Source organism: Berghia stephanieae, chromosome 1 (genome assembly GCF_034508935.2).
Source record: "Berghia stephanieae isolate SIO BIC M18660-M18661 chromosome 1, UCSD_Bste_1.3, whole genome shotgun sequence".
In the NCBI taxonomy this organism is placed as follows: Eukaryota; Metazoa; Mollusca; class Gastropoda; order Nudibranchia; family Aeolidiidae; genus Berghia; species Berghia stephanieae.
This window is the reverse complement of record NC_088360.1, coordinates 1,792,981-1,812,279: the sequence shown is the minus strand read 5'-3', so window position 1 is coordinate 1,812,279 and position 19,299 is coordinate 1,792,981. Positions and strand designations below refer to the sequence as shown.

The 19,299-nt window shown below is 35.4% G+C and overlaps 2 protein-coding genes across 3 annotated transcripts in view; one reads left to right on the top strand and one right to left on the bottom strand.

The window, feature by feature from the left end:
- The window catches only part of LOC144966106 (cryptochrome DASH-like), a 17,374-nt gene extending 8,985 nt beyond the window's left edge, over positions 1 to 8,389 (bottom strand). The window contains exons 1-7 of one of the 2 annotated variants that reach the window (XM_078902204.1): positions 8,090 to 8,389; positions 6,095 to 6,360; positions 5,644 to 5,816; positions 4,917 to 5,016; positions 3,841 to 3,959; positions 2,492 to 2,640; positions 722 to 884 (exon numbers count right to left, since the gene is read on the bottom strand). In XM_078902204.1, the coding sequence (XP_078758330.1) occupies positions 722 to 884; positions 2,492 to 2,640; positions 3,841 to 3,959; positions 4,917 to 5,016; positions 5,644 to 5,780 (668 nt within the window). In that variant the 5' untranslated portion in view covers positions 5,781 to 5,816; positions 6,095 to 6,360; positions 8,090 to 8,389. The remainder of the gene's footprint in view (positions 1 to 721; positions 885 to 2,491; positions 2,641 to 3,840; positions 3,960 to 4,916; positions 5,017 to 5,643; positions 5,817 to 6,094; positions 6,361 to 8,089) is intronic. The other variant, XM_078902194.1, reaches the window with a different exon arrangement.
- Positions 8,386 to 19,299, top strand: LOC144966120 (zeta-crystallin-like). Its single transcript, XM_078902228.1, has 3 exons — positions 8,386 to 8,544; positions 11,895 to 12,470; positions 14,198 to 19,299. Exons 2-3 carry the CDS (start codon positions 11,939 to 11,941, stop codon positions 14,641 to 14,643), a joined length of 978 nt encoding a protein of 325 aa, XP_078758354.1. The 5' UTR covers positions 8,386 to 8,544; positions 11,895 to 11,938; the 3' UTR covers positions 14,644 to 19,299.

Sequence of the window (19,299 nt, the reverse complement as noted above, 5' to 3'; positions counted from 1 at the left end):
GTTGTCTAGGTCTATTAAAAAAAAAATTAATATAAATTAATGGTCATAAATTAATAACTATAAAAATTGGAAAATCATTTTTTTCACAGAATCACTTCACCACGGCGCTCCACACTACTCCATAAAACAAACCATCCCCCCCCCCCCCCCCCCCCCCCCCCCCCCCCCCCCCCCCCCCCATCCCATTTTTGAATTGAGTGATGGCCACTGGATAAATATAGATTACATGTACTAAAAGTTGCACTTACGACATTGGTTAGAGTCACTGTTATTAATGAGTTTAAGTAATTTGGATCAGAGGAAACAGTCACCACCCAATAAAATGCCATTGACTCACTTATTAACAATGGATTGAATAAAAAAAAAATTCTAGTAAATATAAGAAAAGATTAAGCAAAAATGGTTATGACAAATGTACATTTCATTATGATATTGAGTATCAGAATAAGTGATATAATGTTTTGAAATTTTTTTAGTAAACGAAGGCACACCGTCTGCTGAAAATTATAGGTGTCAATTAGAATTTTTTTCTTTTAATATAAAAAGTAAATAAGGATGAAGGTATACCATGGTGAAAATTATAGATGTCAATTAGACTATTTTTCTTTTAATATAAAAAGTAAATAAGGATGAAGGTATACCATGGTGAAAATTATAGATGTCAATTATAATTTTTTTCTTTTAATATAAAAGGTAAGTGAGGATGAAGGTGAAGGTATACCATGCTGAAAACTTAGTGGAGTATTCTGCTCCAATCATGCCATTGCGGGTCTCTTTGTAAGTGGCCACATTGTCAGATCCCCAGAGATAATGCTGGAGTCTTTCTAAAGCGGCTGACTCTCCCCCATGGAAAGGAAAGGAGGAATTGGGTTGTATCTCTGGTTCTGAGGAATTGGACCACGGGAGACAGTAATTAAAATTAACATATGATTCGACGAGGTAGACATGTAGAATATATCCATGAAACCGTTAAATTTAAATGCAAAAAGTATTCAATGCACAACCATCATTATTTTGTCACCGTATGAAGGTTTGTTTTGTTTGTTTTTTAAGGGTTTTACGGCACTTGCAACACATTTAGGTTATTTCAGCACCAGTAAAAAGGAAGAAAATGGGATCGTAAAAGGTTCTGGAATTACAATTAAAGCACCCAAGAGAAAGTAAGACAAAGGGGAACTGAGAACAAATAGGGATCAGATGTAGAATCCAAGAGGATACCAGCCATGTACTTAGTTTGAGATCACCTATGTCTCATCCAGACACAAGAACAAAATCCAACAAAGAGGAATACACTCAAATGCTTACATTATACATAATACAAAAATAACAAATATAATAATACATGACAGAGAGATGATTTAGATGAAAAAAAATATCATCTCCCAAAACAATAACTATGCATTTGACTGTTTCCCTCCCAGCCATGACACCGATGAATGATGAGGGCCTGGAAAAAAACAAGTAATCTCATTCCAAGACAAAGACAGAAAGCATGTTGGATAACAGATATAAGGGGATAGAAGACACAGTACCTCCCTGCCCACTTTGGGAAGTTAGGATCCCCACCCAGACCGTATGAAGGACATGTTTGATAAGAATAACAGCAACACAATAATAATACAGTAAATGAGACTCAATCCCAGTGCTTTCAGGATACAAAGTGAGGAACCAGATGTTATGTCACAATTAGTGAGGCTCAAAATGTTGTCAGATAAGCACCCCATTTGTCTTAAACTAACCTACCCCATTTTACGAATAATTATACTAGCTATAAATTAGTTGATAACAATTGAATTCTTAGGATTTTGTTAAAGAGTATAATCATGTGATAATCTGTTACCAATCCTCTTCATGCCAAGTGGCACGAAGGGCCTCAATGTTTCAATTGAATATTCCTAAATTTAACATTTGGGGTGTCTTTGTTTTTGTTTTGTTGTTTTTGTTTTTATATTTCAATGAGATGGTGATCATCAACAAAATATAGCAACAAAGAAAATTACATAAATAAGATGCAAATTAAAAACTTTATTGAAATCTCGAATTTAAGAGCCTCTGAAAAGTCAAGGGTCATCAAAAATCATCTGTACTGGAAATAATAACTCGCAGAAAAAATAATGAAATAAAATAATTGAGCTTTATATAGCGCAATATCCACTAAATGTGCTAAAAGCGCTTTACAGGGGGTCCCTGGCCAACAGCAACATTCAACATGTAGGACGGGACATGACGCCTGTAAGGCAATATTACAATTTTTCGGACAAAGACAACGCTGTTAAAGGCCAGGTACTCATTTTACACCTGAGTACGGTGAGAGAATGTGAGTAAAGAGCCTTTTCCAAGGTCTCAACTATGCGCCAAGCACGAGGCTCATACCCAGGACCTTCCGATTCAAAAGCGAGTGTCATACGATTAGACATCATAGCCGCAAATAAGCGCTTTGTTGGTATAAGAAAGAGGTGTCCCACCGGAATCTCTGAACTTCCATAATCACCTGTTAAACCAAGCTCTTGGATTGTTGGTATTCTTCCAGCGTCCAAATTTTGGGGAAGGGGCTTCAATTTATCTGGCAACTGGAAACATTTACGTACAGGGGTGTTGGTTTCTACATTTTTCCTGAATTGGGTGTAAATATCTGGCAGTCTGGACCACATAAATAAAAATACTGATTAAAATTATGAGTTAACTGATGCATCTATCTGTATTTTAAAATTATTTGGTCGGAGCTATTGTCCTTCAAATATCGATCATTGAAATCCCAGTTTGAGATTTTTTTACATGATAAGGATTATTTGTAATCGATAGCTATTTAAAGTATGGGATTTCTGGCCAAAATATTCTTTAATTGCATTTCTATTTCAGAGTATGGTAGCACTGTGACTTAATTTTAATGAAACCAGAGTCATATTGTTGTCTCAGCCCTCTTGGTGAAAGATATTCTTGGTAAGATTTGACATGACATCCTATCAGAGTAAAATTGAAAGTTTCCAGGTCTTGTAACAGAATCAAGCAACATTGAGCATGGTCGACGATTGCATGAATGACAATGATCACTTTACTTGAGTCATAGTGTTATGTCCTCCGGTAAAACGCTTTACATACAATAGCAATCTTGACTCAAGTGTGAAAATGAGTAATTAATAATGTGCGGCTATGTGGTCTAGTGGTATGACACTCGCTTTCGGATCGGAAGGTCCTGGGTTCGAGCCTCGCCCTCGGCGCATAGTTGAGTCCTTGGAAAAGGTTCTTTACTCACATTCTCTCACCGTACTCAGGTGTAAAATGAGTACCTGGCCGTTAACAGCGTTGTCTTTGTCCGAAAAATTGTAATATTGCCTAACAGGCGTCACGTCCCGTCCTACATGTTAAATGTTGCTGTTGACCAGGGACCCCTTGTAAAGCGCCTTGAGCACATTAAGTGGATATTTCGCTATATAAAGCCCATTTTTTTTTTTTTTAATTCGCAACAGGCAGTGACTGGCTTTGGTGCTAGTTAAAAAAAGAAATTGCTTATACCCTTCTAGATGAATTGATTAATTATTAAAAGAATTGAGCATGGTGAAAAAATTATGATGCACTATATTAACTCACTCAATACAAGAGATTTTCGCTACTTTTCAAAATTGGAAAGAAATGTATTAAAATGAGCATGTACATGGATAGTTTTATTCAACCACCATTAACACGTAAAAACTAAAAACATTAGCTTTGATACTACGCCTAAAATTTGTCTCAGAAAAACGTAATAAATAGGCATGGGGTAAAAGTAACCCGGGTAAACTACGGATATAGTCGGTGTTAGGGTTGAGTGAGTTAATGTTCATCTTTACTTTATGGTCATACCTTCTAGGTTGGAAGGGCAAGTCATCCAAATGATGTAGAGTATGACCCCACACAGTCGTCACTTTCACAGTGAGATTCGATTCTAAGGCTTGTTCTACATTCGTTTCTTCCTCTGTCACCTGCAAAGCATCAAAATGTGAGAAGGTTTTCTCAGGATTACTATTCTGCCATCCTTTATAAATTTAATTTTCTTAAGTCTTAATCAAAATTCATCACATGTACAGTTTCATTGCATCACCCCCCCCCCTCAACTTCCCACTCCTGACTGAAGACCTCTTTGAGGTCAGAGTTGAAACAAGAAAAATTGGTGTCATATTGGTAAACCAGACTTCGAAGTTTTCGTTTTCGGAACTATATATTTTCATTGAAACGTGTTTTGCTTAAAAATAATGACAGTAATAATAATAATAATAATAATAATTTGTGCACAGATATAAGTGTTAAAAAAAACATATGCATGATATGGATATGCATTGCGATCTAAACAAATGAATAAAAATTTAAAATCATATTAATTATTTTTTAAATATATATAGTATGAAAGTAACAATGTTAAACTATTACTATTTGACAAAATGATATAAATATTACACACTTGAAACTTGAACTTAAAACAGAGCATAATATTTAATAAAGCAACAATTGGATTAAAAAAAAAAAGTGATGTAAGTGAATTTAATATTGTACAAAATCTGCAGCTTACATTTGTTTCAGGAAGCGTTAGCTATCAAAATTCAAAGTTCACACAATGAGGAAGATAAGAGTTAATTTGTTTCTCTGTCTTTGTTGTAATACACAGAAGATGGGTCCTTCATGGAGTGAAAAAAAAAAATTGAACTGCATCCGGGATCAATACATGTCCCTTTGCTTCGTGAAACGAACGCTCATCATCCAGTCATCACACCCTTATAGGTTAGATATCAGTACCAAATCAAATGTCATGGTTAGGTAGTCATGGGAACATCAACGTTAACTTATCTTCTGTTACCATAATAATGTCACACATCAGAATCAGCATAAAATTGATTATGAAGTAAATAAAAGGTCCGATGTATTGCAAAAATCAGTCAACCAACCTCTTTTTGTAACAAGACTAAAGTGTCTTTCCCAAGGTTGAGCTTCGTAACAAGTTCTGGAATCACATTTTCTGGTTTTCCCATCCTCACTACAAGATCACTGCAGAAAATATTATTTGAAGTTTGTAATAATAATAATAATAATAATAATAATAATAATAATAATAATAATGATGATGATGATGATGATGATGATGATGATGATGATGATGATGATGATGATGATGTGATGATAATAATAATAATAATAATAATAATGATACTAATACTACTACTACTACTACTACTACTACTACTACTACTACTACTACTACTACTACTACTACTACTACTACTACTACTAATAATATAATAATAATAATAATAATAATAATAATAATGATGATAATATAATAATAATAAAATAATAAAAAAATAATAATAATTAATATATAATAATAATATAATAATAATAATAATAATAATAATATAAATAATTTAATATATAATTACTACTACTAACTTCTATATACTTTACTCTAACTATATATTAACTAATATACTAATAATAATATGTAGACAATACTAAAACGACACCACGGTTTGAGCCCTTATTTGCCTACACGTTCTCATGTTTATAAATAATTTCCTGGCCTATTCAATCTTTCAAGCAGTCACAAAACCATATGCAGTTATCATTAAGACAATCCTAAATGGTGAATATAGTATGTTAAAAAATCATTATCACCCTCCTCTGGACTGTAGATTTGATTTAAGGTCTGTGATGCATTCCAGTAAGAATTTGGCTCTGTGTCTGCCTGTCTTGGGAAAATTGTAATGGTATGTTCCTTGAAAGTGGCGCGGGTCAAAACAGTAAACTGGCATAACATGGTTGTATTCCTTGTTGGCTAAGAAAAGTGCCTGAAATAAGAGAAAAAGAAAAAGCATTATACTTGGGGCGTTGATACTTGGGCCATAGGAACATAATATTAGAGGGCAACACCCATCCTCTTCAGCATCAAATAGTTAACTGTGAAAGTAGTCGTTTGTACAGAAAAGGAGTGAGAGACAGCAGAAAACTTTTATCCCTTCCAGTGTCAAGACTTTTTAATTCTGTAAGAACTAAATAAGAATTTAACGAATTCAATTATTCATTTGCCTATTTATTTATTTATAAAAACTTGTAATTTTATGGGTACCTTGGGTGTGTGTAATCGTATTATTGCTTAGATTCTTGAATTTCTGACTGACAGGGTACAATACGTCCAGGTTGGTGACAACAGATCCACAAAAAAGGCAAAAACCAACACCCGAGCCCCTCAGAGCTGCATATTATCCCTGGTACTCTACACAGTATACATAAACGACTGTCGAAGTCAAGATCCAAGCGTGCCTCTCATAAAATTTGCTGATGACACTGCACTTCAAGGTCTTATCACTCATAGCAATGAGGAGGCATTAAAAACTGAAATAGATAAATTTGTGTCTTGGTGTGATGTCAGCTTAATGTCAGCAAGACAAAGGAGTTAGTTATTGAATTTATGAAAGTAAAGAAACCGATTGAACCACTCAGGTTAAAGGACCACTACTATAAATACCTGGATAAGTTGCTGTGGACCGAGCGTTAAAAACGTAAACCAAAAGTTAATAAACGTATGCATTTTCTTTTCAAATTGAGGCAATTCAAAATAGATAAAACTCTCTGTACTTCACTCTACAGATCAATCATGGAAAGTGTTATCATATTTTGCATTGTGGTTTGGGGAGGCAACTGCCTTGCAGTGAACAAAAAAGAGTTAAACAGACTAAAAAATAAGGCCCAGAAATCAACAAATGATGTTGGGGATTTCGATGAGCTTGTAGAAAAATCTTTCTTTAGGAAATTACGTAAAATTCTTGAAGATGGCGACCACCCCTTAAACACTTTTATCTTGAGATCGCCTGATCTCCGCATGAACAAAAAGTGAAAGTGAAAAACATCAAAAATATTTTTTTACTTTCTGGCATTCGAGTTTATAACAATTCCTAATTGGAATTCTAAATTGACTATCACTCATTGGAGTCCCCAATGTATAATATTAATATATATATGGATGAGAGCGAATGCTCGAAACAATATTGTAGAAGTTGATCATAATTATACATGAAATATTTTATAAATAACTCCTTTTACCAAAAAGTTTCATGGTTTTTGTTCTTATAATATATATATATATATATATATATATATATATATATATATATATATATATATATATATATATATATATATTATATATATATATATATATATATATATATATTATATATATATATATTATATATATATATATATATATATATATATTTATATATATATTATATATATATATATATATATATATATATATATATATATATATATATATATATATATATATATATATATTATATATATATATATTATATATTATATATATATATATTTTATATATATATATATATATATATATATCATCTAATAGATCGTGGAGTGGTTTTGTTTTGTATTGTTGTTTTTTTAGACTGCGTAATATTAGAATGCCAACACCCCCCCCCCCCAATGTGATGAGGAGAGGAGAGAAGAGAGAGAGAGAGAGAAAGAGAGAGAGAGAGAGAGAGAGAGAGAGAGAGAGAGAGAGAGAGAGGGGGGGGGGGCGAGATTCCCAGTTATCAGCCATCCAACAGAAAAAATATTTTTGTTTCTTTTTCTCTCTTTCTTTTATTTTGTTTAGTTTTCATTTTTTTTTTTTTTGGCCTTCAATTTTCTCATGGTTTCAATAATTCGTTTAATTTTCTGGGAGAGGGGTAGAGGTAGGGCAAAATTATCACAAAGCCTTTAAAAAAAAAAAACCCCAACAAAAACAAACAAACCCAAAACAACAAGAATAGCAACAAACAAAAAAAAAAAGATTATCAATAGAAGAAATAAACTCACCTCTTCAACATACAACAGTTCCATAAAGGCCATAAACGAAAATATGGTTTGCGTTTGAGTTTGACGTTGGTGGGAAGCCAAAATCTTGGGTCTCCCTGACCTGGCCAAATTGGTTGATTTTAGATAGGGAGACCAAAATCTTGGTCTTCTTAGCCTCTACCAAAGACACAAATAATTATCTAAGTATATTTAAAAGTAAATATTCATCTCCCTCACTTCTTATTGTTTTTACTTTTACCTCATTATCTTGAATCCGCAGATCGTTTCTGAACAAGACAATCGCAACTTTCGACTTCGACTGTGCCTGTGCAGTTGTCATTTTGGGTCTCCTGAAATATTTGAGACAGTAGCTAGGAGGACGTCGAAAAGCAGCAATCATGAAACAGCACAAAATAACTGGACAGAATCGCGTAAACTGTCCTGCTAGAACCTATAAAAGTACTGGAACACAGTTGGTATTGTTAGATAACGATGGTGTTTACATAACAAATAAATCGAAAGCGAAAGTCGCAAGAGGGGTGTTCTAAATTCAAAGTTCAAGGCCAAAGGTTTCATCTCCGGTCACCGCCCAGCCCATGTCGCCTGTCATGACATTTGCACTTGCACATTCAACATAAACACTTTGAAGCATACTCAGCTATATCAGAAGCCAGTGGTCAGCTGAGGGACTTCAGCTTCATTCCAGTGCTGTTTGTAAGTAACATGCCCAGAAATTAAGAGTGGACTGCTCCTTCTCGGCTTGTCAGTCATTCAAATTCAATTTATCTATCTACCTTTGCCTTTGCTTGTTGAGTTGTGTGTATGAGTATGACAGGTGTCACAGTCAGTAATAATTATTCAATTTATTTTATTAAAGTTTTATTTTAGTAAGAACTGAATTAATCTCACTCCAGTTATATTTCGGTAGGCTTAGAAAAACTTTACCTGCTAATATTAGATCATCTTTCCTTTAATAGCCTTCCCTTGAATTAATTTCAAATTAGTCTATATACTTTTCGTTCTACATTCTGTCACTCTAACTTACTTACTTACACTTATGGATACTTATGGATTGTTTCCAGCACAGGTCCTTAGGTCCTCTTCGCCATTGTCTTTGTGATTTAAGTTTCTTCTGGTTTTACAATCTAAAGCGCATTTATAATTTTACAAAACATTTTGGTCAGACCAAAATTTGTCTAGTCTGCTCTTGAAGCTATTTAGGGTTTTTGCATTCACAACAGAATCTGGTAAACTGTTCCATATTTTCGTTGTTCTCACAGTAAAACTGTGTTTTCTCGCATCCAATCTTGGTCTTTGTGTGAGCAGTTTCTTTTTGTTACCTCTGGTGTCTTTTCTTATTGTGAAGTCTTTCCTCCTTTTGATGAATTCTGTCATGTCTTAGTCATAATTACCACTTGTCATCTTGTAAAGTTCTATCATGTCGCCCCTATATCTTCTGTATTTCAAGGTTGGTAAATTAAGTTTCCTCAGTCTTTCCTCGTAATCTAGCGATCCTAGTCCAGGCAACTGTTTTGTGGCCCTCCTTTGCACACCTTCGACTGGGCACCAGTATCGAGTGGTGTTCCACAGGGAAGCTGCCTTGGTCCAGTTTTGTTTGTAATATTTATTAACGATCTTCCAGACGTTGTGGACTCTCTGTGCCAAATGTGTGCAGATGACACTAAGGTGTTCTCTAGAGTAGACAAGGAAGAGTTCATAACTCAGCTCCAAAGTGATCTTGACAGCTTGGTACAGTGGGCTGATAAATGGCAGCTTAGGTTTAATGCAGACAAGTGCCATGTCTTGCACTTGGGATATAGAAACCCGCACCATCAGTACACAATGAGAAATCATGACTCAAGCGAGACTGTCATACTTCAGCCTACTGAAGAGGAAAAAGATTTAGGTGTGTTAGTAGATCAGGAACTGAAGTTCTCTAAGCACATAGAAACCCAAGTAAATAAAGCAAACAGAATCGTTGGCCTCATTAGGAGGTCGTTCACTCATCTTGATAGAGATAACATGAGACAATTGTTCACTGCACTTGTACGTCCCCATTTGGAATTTGGCAATGTAGCATGGGCACCACGACTACAGAAAAACAAAGACCTCATAGAAAGTGTTCTAAGACGCGCAACTCGGGTCATTCCGGGATTCAAAGATCTAGAATACACAGAAAGACTGAAAAAGATAAGAATACCTAGCGTGCAGTATAGGAGAGACAGAGGAGACCTAATTGAAGCGTACAAATACACACATAATTTATACTCTGTTAGCACGAGCCCTCTAAATCTTGATTCCACCAGCACCACCAGAGGACACAGATTCAAACTCTCCAAAGAAAGGTGTTCTCTAAACCTTAGGCAGAACTTTTTCTCAGTTAGGGTAGTCGACAATGGAACCGCCTGCCTGCAACAGTTGTCGACGCCCCTTCATTGCAGGCATTCAAGTGCCGTCTTGATGCTCATTGTGAAACAGAAAAATACTGTTTGTAAAGTTAAATTCAGACACCTCCTTCCACTATGTGGCATGCCCAGTTTTGAGAGACTTGAATTATATACGTTCACGAATGCACAAGAGCAGATAAAAGGCTGTAAAAGCCTACATAAATCTGGACTTATATCATATCATATCATATCAATTAGCTCGTTGTATTTCTCTATATGCAAGGAAACCAAACTGAGCGTGCATAGTCTAAGTGCGATCTCACAAGCGCTTTATAGAGGGGTAAGAATGTCTCTTTGTTTAGGTATTGGAATGTGCGTCTGATGATGGCAAACATGGAGTTGGCTTTTTTAAACTTTTTCACTGATATGTGTATCAAAAATTAATTTGTCGTCTATAGTGACTCCAATGTTCTTTTCTTCTATAACCCGTTTCAATGGAATACCCATCAAAGTGTATCACGTTGCCACTTATTATAAAAGCTGATAGAGCTATGTCTAATCTCCTGTATCTGTATCTGTTTGGTTGGCGCTGAAGAAACCAATGGTCTGGTTGTATTTCAGCGGCGTCCTCATTGGGCGCGGGCCCATGTCAGTCGGGCCTTGAAATCGTTTAGGTGTGGTGCCATGATGACCAGTTCATCCAGCCCATTCCACTCCGAGATAGTTCTAATGAAGAAAGAATTTCTGTAGTTTTGTGTTCTTGTCTTTGGGATTTTGAAGCAGTTCGAATTGTTTGTGGCGTATCTCTCAATGGGGTTTTCGGTTATGTGGTTGGCAAAAGTGAGTGCTCGGATTTTTCTTTTGTTTGGTCGTGGCGTGAAAAAGGAGTCTGCCTTTATTGATGGTATTTGATCTGTTATAATCTTGAGCATGAATGACAGACGGGTTTCTTTTCTTTTCTTTTCCTTCACTCACTTCTCTCTACAATCTATGCCCCGACGGCCAGCCACTCCATTCCTCACATTAAATATATTTAAAGATTTTTATCTTTCGGGACTTTGTGGAATATTTGCTTAACTTTGATATCCACCCATCAAGACGCCAGAGCTTTTGCCTTTGCCAGTTCAGTCACTGTCGGGAAAGGATCAAGAGTGTACAAACAAAATGAAAAAAAAAATAATTTTGGAAAAGGGGCTATATTACAGTAGTGCAGGGAACAATATGCCTTTTTATGTTGTGTGTTCGTGTGTACTATCTCGATCGAGGCTGTTGGGAGTTGTTGTCATGATGTTCCATTCGTGATTGTGACGTCATATTCTGTTTGTCAGAGTATATAAGCGACCGTCACTGCTTACTCACTCTCTCTTTGACTATTTTGAATTACTATTAAACGTTTCCTAACAGGACAACCAAAATCTAGGTATGTGTACTTAGTAAATTGCGTTCTACCCACTTTGGTGGAGATACATGCCTCGTGCATATTAATTTATTTTATTTCTCATCGTGAATGAGATGTCAAAATCTATTCATGACAGTAGGAAGAGCAACACATGTTCCATCTCTAAATCTCAGTTTAATATAAGTAAACGAAATGAGTAGGAAATCAAAAACTAGAGCCATGCCCATCATGTAGCTAATAATTATTTCCATCTTACTCTTTTTTTTTTCCTTTTTCAGATTTCACAATTGCTTCTATACGCAAATTCTTCCAAAATAGAACAATGAGAGCAGTTAGGGTTGCAAAATTTGGTGGAGAGGAAAACTTGAAACTCCAGTCAGATGTATCCATTCCAAAACCTATGGCTGATGAGGTTCTGATCCGCGTGAAAGCTGCAGGGATTAACCCTGTGGATACCTATATTCGACAGGGCAACTTTCTCCCAGACCTGAAGCCTCCCTATACTCCAGGCACAGATGGAGCAGGGATTGTGGAGGAAGTCGGAGAGGCTGTGAAAAACTTTCATAAAGGAGACAGAGTCCTTGCTGTTTTTAATCAATCTGGCACTTATGCAGAGTTTTGCACTGCCAAGGTCAAGCATGTTTGTCACCTTCACAACTCTTTGTCATTCAACCAAGGTGCCGCGATTGGAGTTCCATACTACACAGCGTATGCTGCAATTTTCTTCAAGGGGAAGGTCAAGCCAGGGGATACAGTAATGGTCCATGGCGCAAGTGGTGGCGTGGGTGTGGCTTGTGTACAGATTTTGAAGGCCCATGGTTGTAAGGTGATTGGTACAGCTGGTACACAAGAGGGTAAGTAGGGTTCATTAAGGGGTGATGGTGTCTTGTAGAGTTGCAGTTTGAAGCTCGAAGAAATAAATAACAATAAGAAATGAAATGGAAGCTTCGATTTATCAAATGAAGACAATGTAGATGTTTCGGGTTTCCCCTATATCAACAAAACATGATGGATGAAACACTAGAAGACACTCTCATTCGTCTGTAGTGTTTCATTGATTGTTTTGTTGATAAAGAGGAAACCCGAACCTTACACATTATCTGTCTTCCTTTTCATTTCGTATTGTTAGATTGTCCAACTTTATCACCCTTGAATCATATACCTATGATGTTCGCATGGGTGTACGATCCGATAGTGATGTCGTTTCTTCTTCTCTTTACTAGTCTATCCTGCTTCTTTGGTTTGTGATTGTATTTTTGGCAGGGGATATTTTTTTTCCTGTAAATCCTCTTCCTGTTTGTTCTTGGTTATTTATAATTTAGCTTATATCTTTAGGTTATGATTTTGATTGACATTTGTACTATTTTTGTTAGATTGCTTGTTTTTTTTGTTTCAGCGGTCTCTCATATAACCTCAATTGTGTTGGAAGAGACCTAAAGCAACAAACAAACAAAAAAAAAAAAATTGTCCAATATATTGAGAGAGAGATTGGGGGGGGGGGGGGGGGGGGGCACCATACTCTTTTGCTACAGTATGGCAGTTTGTGATGAATTGTAAATGTCTATCAATCTGTTTTTGTTTTAGAAGTCGTCGATCATGTTTAAAAAAAAATTTTTTGGTCCATATCCCAAATGTGGTTTATTTGGTTAGTCTTTAACTTTTTGAGATGTTTTATCAGGATGAGGCTTTCTACTCATTTAGACTTTTGTTTAAGATAAAAGAAGGATTAGTCTTTCATGATCAATCTTCTCAAAACTATACGTGGGGGTAAACCTGATGATCACAACTGAATTTTAGGCTTATCTGATAGAATTTTAGCTTAAATAAATCCTTTCTTTGTGAGAATACTTTGTTTCCTAAACGTAAAGCTTAAATTTTCTCAATTTGGTCATTCCGATTTTAAACTTTCTTTTAGTTCATTCAGACATAATACCACAGGGGAAGAAACAGCAGTCAGTTTTTAATTTTTGACATTCTATTTTTAATATTTAAACACAAAATTTGAAAATGTCATATCTATTTTTTTTTCTTAATTAATGTTTTACAATATAGATCTACTATCAAAATTATTTTTCTTAATTAATGTTTTACAATATAGATCTACTATCATAATTATTTTTCTTGATTAATTTTTTTACAATATAGATTTACTATTAAAATTATTTTTCTTAACTAATGTTTTACAATATAGATCTACTATCAAAATATAATGTCCTCTGATGATTTTAAAGTAAAAACCATTTGTTCCCCCACTTTATGGTGCACAGTGTTCACTCTGATGTTCTCTTAACATTGCTCTTTTGGACTCATGTAAGCAAACCTTTGAAAAAATATTAGAAATGTTTTACCATTAAAAATGAGCTCCTGCAATTGTATATATATATATATAATAATCTTTATTGTCCAAATTATATCATATATATATATATCAACCCAAGAATTAAAGCATTTAATTTTAAATTTTTATATATGTTTCTGATGTAAAACATAATAGCAATGGTCTCTCAAGCTACATTATTATTTTATTTTTTTTCACATCTCTTTCCTCCTCCCCCTCCCCTCCCCCCTTTTCCTCAATCAGGACTGGACTTGGTATTGGCACAAGGGGCAGACAGAGTGTTCAACCACAGAGAGAAAGGATACATGGAGAAAATTGCAGAGGAGTTTTCTGGAAGCAACTGCATCAACGTTATCATTGAAATGTTGGCTAATGTCAACCTGAATGCAGATCTGATAACCATAGGACGTCAAGGTCGTATCGTTATCATTGGTTCTCGGGGTTCTATTGAAATTGATCCACGTCATACAATGATGAAAAATTTATCTGTCGTTGGAATGACTCTTTTGAATATTAAAGATGACGAAGTGAAAGAAATGCATGCCGCCATCTTTGCTGGACAGAGGTTTGGGTGGCTTAAGCCTCAGGTGGCCAAGATCTATAGCCTGGAGGATGCTGGCAAAGGGCATCATGATGTCATTCACAACTCTCAAACTCTTGGGAAGCTGGTCATTGACACATCTCTGTAAAATTGATTCGCAATACCAATCACTTCAGGAATTTTTGTGGCAATTTACGACACTTTTCCCAGTGCGTACACATTAACGTTTAATACTTAGAAAGGCAAGTTTTGATTTCTGTTAAGGTAAACTCAAAATTTGGATGGAATTTCTGACCTCTGGCCAAGAGGTCCCTTTTGCTATATCTTCTATTCCCCTTTTTTCCCCTTTTATGTTGCCTATGTTGCTCTCTGTCTTTGTTCTGGATTGAAATTGCTCTGTTTTGTTTTTTTCTGGTCCTTGCAGAGATCCTTTTCTGAGAGGGAAGCAGTCATATGTACGGTTCTTTATATTTTTTTCCCTTGTTAATCATCTCTCTGTTGTGTGCTGATGTAATTTTTGGTTTCTGATATATTGTACTCTGTAAACAGTTGAGTGTATCTTTCATTGCGGGACTCTTTGATTGTGCCTAGATGGAACTTTAAGGTAATTATCAAACTAGGCTTGTTGATGGAATTGTCATTGAATCCTGTCTACCCTATTTGAGCCATTGCCCTTTGTATGACATTTTTTTTTTTGCTGCTTTTAACTTCAGATCTACTAATTTTTTCCAATCTTCCTTCCTTCTTATTAATGCTAAAATGGACTACAAGTATCGCTAGCTTTATAAAACCCCTAAAAACAAAACAAACAACCCCAAGTTTGATTTTTTTCCCTTCTCAATACAGCTATCTAATGAAGTGCTTTGTGCAAATGGCTTTAAATTATCATGTGACATATAATCAGAGTATTTTTAATCAGAGTCTGAGAAAAATAAAACTCAATCCTTGTACTTGTTCATAAATCACCACAAATTTTCGCTCAATGAATAAAATTTGGGCTGTTTGTTCTTTTGTTGCGGGGAGAAAATGAATGAATTTAAATTGAATTGAATGATACTTTTGATGGTATACTTCTTTTTGAATTTTTATAGTGCAAATAGCTACATAATTGTTTTTCTTTCTAAATTTCTAAAATGAACTAAGTTATTTAGTCTAACCACAGATTACCTTGTATCAATGTGAACTTATTGGCAGGTTTGATAACACAAATTGTTATGGGCTCATTGTTGTAATGGAAATCATCTCAAACCGACACAAAGTATTATCCATTACAATGATGGGAAATTGAGCCCATAACTGCATTCGGATATCAGAGCTGCTAATATGTGTGTGTGTTGCTTAGTATTGATTGATAGATAATTATCAAGCACATTTACCAGTGATGTAATTGTGTTTAGCTCTCTAATAATTGGAAGATGTTCATTGTGATATCATGAGTTGAATCACATAGAAATAGTAAAATATGTTTAAACAAGAATAGAATAAACTTTTAATTCAAATGAAAGTCATATTAAGATCATAGATTACCAGGGGAAAAATCTTGGTGTAATTAATAGGGTCGAAATGAATGCTTTGAATACCATTTATTAGTTTATATATGGTGCAGTTTGCTAAACGTTGAGTTCAGGATTAGTTTTTCCATTTTGAATGTTGCACATTATTACTGAGATGCTCACAATAATTTTGATGGAAATAGTGCCTTCCTGTATTGTTCATCAGTAACTGTTGAAATTCTTCCTTGTATACTGCTGATTTTGAATGGATAATGATATCTTCCATGTTTACTGTTGATTTTGAACTGATAGTAAAAAAATGATGAATTATGTTATCAACAAACCCTTCCAATATACATACAGGGCCGCATGAAAATCTCGAACAAGTTGGGACCGGGTCTGTTTGTTCAAGATTTCTGTGTTGAGGACAAATAGGAAACAAAGAATACGAAATAAAAATGTAGAGATTTAAACATGGTGGTTTTGGTAACGTCTCATTGTAATGAGGTTTAGTGTTTAGTGCGCCTTGTCTCATTCAGAGGTGGAATAATATTCCAATTTGGTGGCTATAGAAAAGAAGACAAAGCCGGTACCTAATCGCTTATCTCACTTATCTCCACCATGCCTCTTAATCCCCAATTACTTGTTTAAGTTTGAAAAACAATAACAGTAACAGGCTCAGGCCATCATTGTCTTGCTAGTCTCCCACTGATACTGGGACACAAGATTTATCTATATAGAGTGATGTGGCTTAATGCGTAAGACACTGGTTAAACATTCTCTGAACCCCCCACCCCCTCCACACACACACATACACTCCATACAAACGTACACTCTTTTACTTTATCTTAACTAACCCTCTTAACGCCACACTGAGAATGATGATAGTTTTCATAAGTTTTCTTTTCCATTATGCACAAACAAGGCAAGAGAATTTTATGAACGAACATGAAGGTGAATGTCCAGTTTGCTTGAGATTTTAGTGTTGGCCGTTGAAAGTGTTCAAGATTTCGTGCTGCCAATACGATGAAAAATAGAGGGATTATAAAGGGGAAATGAGACGTTTTCCAGATTTCCATGAATTTGAGACTTGTGTGTTTGAGATTTCTGTGCTGCACTGTTTAGTCTGGATAGGGCTCCTGGCCTCCCATAGTGGGAAGGGAGGCACTTACTGTGGTGCTAGGTTTTGGGTTTGTTTTTTTTGTTGGTGCATACATTACACCTACCCAGAATTTGAGAGTGAAGAAGGAGAGGGAGTAATGATCATCTGTCATTACAGATTTGATGGTTGTGATCATTTTTTTATTTAAATGTTCCCATGGTAAAACGTATTTGAGAGTTACAAACTATTTCTTAAAACGAAGTGAAGTCTGAGGAGTATGGAAGAATAATTAGAAATGTTTTCCTCACCCTAATGTTGTTAACTTTTATGATTTCACAGGTTTTTATTGTTGTTGTTTTGTTTTTAAAACTTTTATTTAGATTTTGTTTTGTTTTGATAAAGATTTAATCCTCGCCATTATATACTTGTATTTACACTGCTAAATAATGTTATCTATTCAGTTTTTGAAATCTTTCCATACTTCCATTTGCATTTTGACAAAATATTTTACTTTTCTCTTTCATTTTGGCAAGAAAACTTTCTTCAAATTGACTGATTGGTGAACATGATCCCGAATTTGGGGTTCCTGACCTCCCATAGTGGGCAGGGAGGTACAACCTGTGTCTTCTATCCTCCTATATCTGTTTTCCAACTTGCTTTCTGGCTTTGTCTTGGAATGAGATTACTTGGTTTTTTTCTTGGCCCTGGCCGGAGTCCTGGCTGGGAGGGAAACAGTCAAATGCATAGTTATTGTTTTGGGAGATGCTATTGTTTTCCTTGTAAATCATCTGTTATGTATTATTATATTTGTTGTTTTGAATGTAAATGTAAGCATTTGAGTGTATTCCTCTTTGTTGGATCCTTTGCTTGTGTCTGGATGAGCCTTTTAAGTGATCTCAAACTAAGTACGCGGGTGGTTGGATGGGAGCATCACCCTTGAATCATATACCTATGATGTTCGCATGGGTGTACGATCCGATAGTGATGTCGTTTCTTCTTCTCTTTACTAGCCTATCCTGCTTTTTTGGTTGGTGATTGTATTTTTGACAGGGGATATTTTTTTTCCTGTAAATCCTCTGCCTGTTTGTTCTTGGTTATTTATAATTTAGCTTATGATATCTTTAGGTTATGATTTTGATTGACATTTGTACTATTTTTGTTAGATTGCTTGTTTTTTTGTTTCAATTGTGTTGGAAGAGACTCAAAGCAACAAACAAACAAAAACTAAGTACATTTGTGGTATGCTCTTGGAAACTACATCTGCTCCTTATTTGTTCCCAAATCCCCTTTGTCTTGCTCATTCTTTGGTGCTTTAATTGTAATTCTAGAACTTTTAACTATCACATTTTCTTCCTCTTTACTGGCGCTGATACTGATATGACCTAAATGTGTTGCAAGCGCCTTAAAGCCCTTTAAAAAAAAAACAAAAAAAAACATGATCCCAAACTTGTAAGACAGTCTCAAATTGACACTCCTACAGTCTCAAACTTGACACTCCGACAGTCTCAAACTTGACACTCCGACAGTCTCAAACTTGACACTCCGACAGTCTCAAACTTGACACTCCGACAGTCTCAAACTTGACACTCCGACAGTCTCAAACTTGACACTCCGACAGTCTCAAACTTGACACTCCGACAGTCTCAAACTTGACATTCCGACAGTCTCAAACTTGACTTTCCGACAGTCTCAAACTTGACACTCCGACAGTCTCAAACTAGACACTCCGACAGTCTCAAACTTGACACTCCGACAGTCTCAAACTAGACACTCCGACAGTCTCAAACTTGACATTCCGACAGTCTCAAACTTGACTTTCCGACAGTCTTAAACTTGACACTCCGACAGTCTCAAACTTGACACTCCGACTGTCTCAAACTTGACATTTCGACAGTCTCAAACTTGACTTTCCGGCAGTCTCAAACTTGACACTCCATTTGAATCTTGGGTTTGAGAATATCTGACAAGTCGGGGGATCATCTTAAGAAAATATTTTGTCAGTTGTTGTCAGCTTCGAAGCCATTCAGGACAGAATGGTTTAATAACGAGAGGCTCTGCATCTTTTGGAACTGCTCCCCAAAGGGACGAGTGGGAAAGTCCAGTTTTTGATTTAAATATGTTGATTAAAAGATATATTACTCAGTACTTATTTACAAAATGCAATATTCTTACCAAGAAGCGTAAACTTGAATAAAAGAACTACAATTAA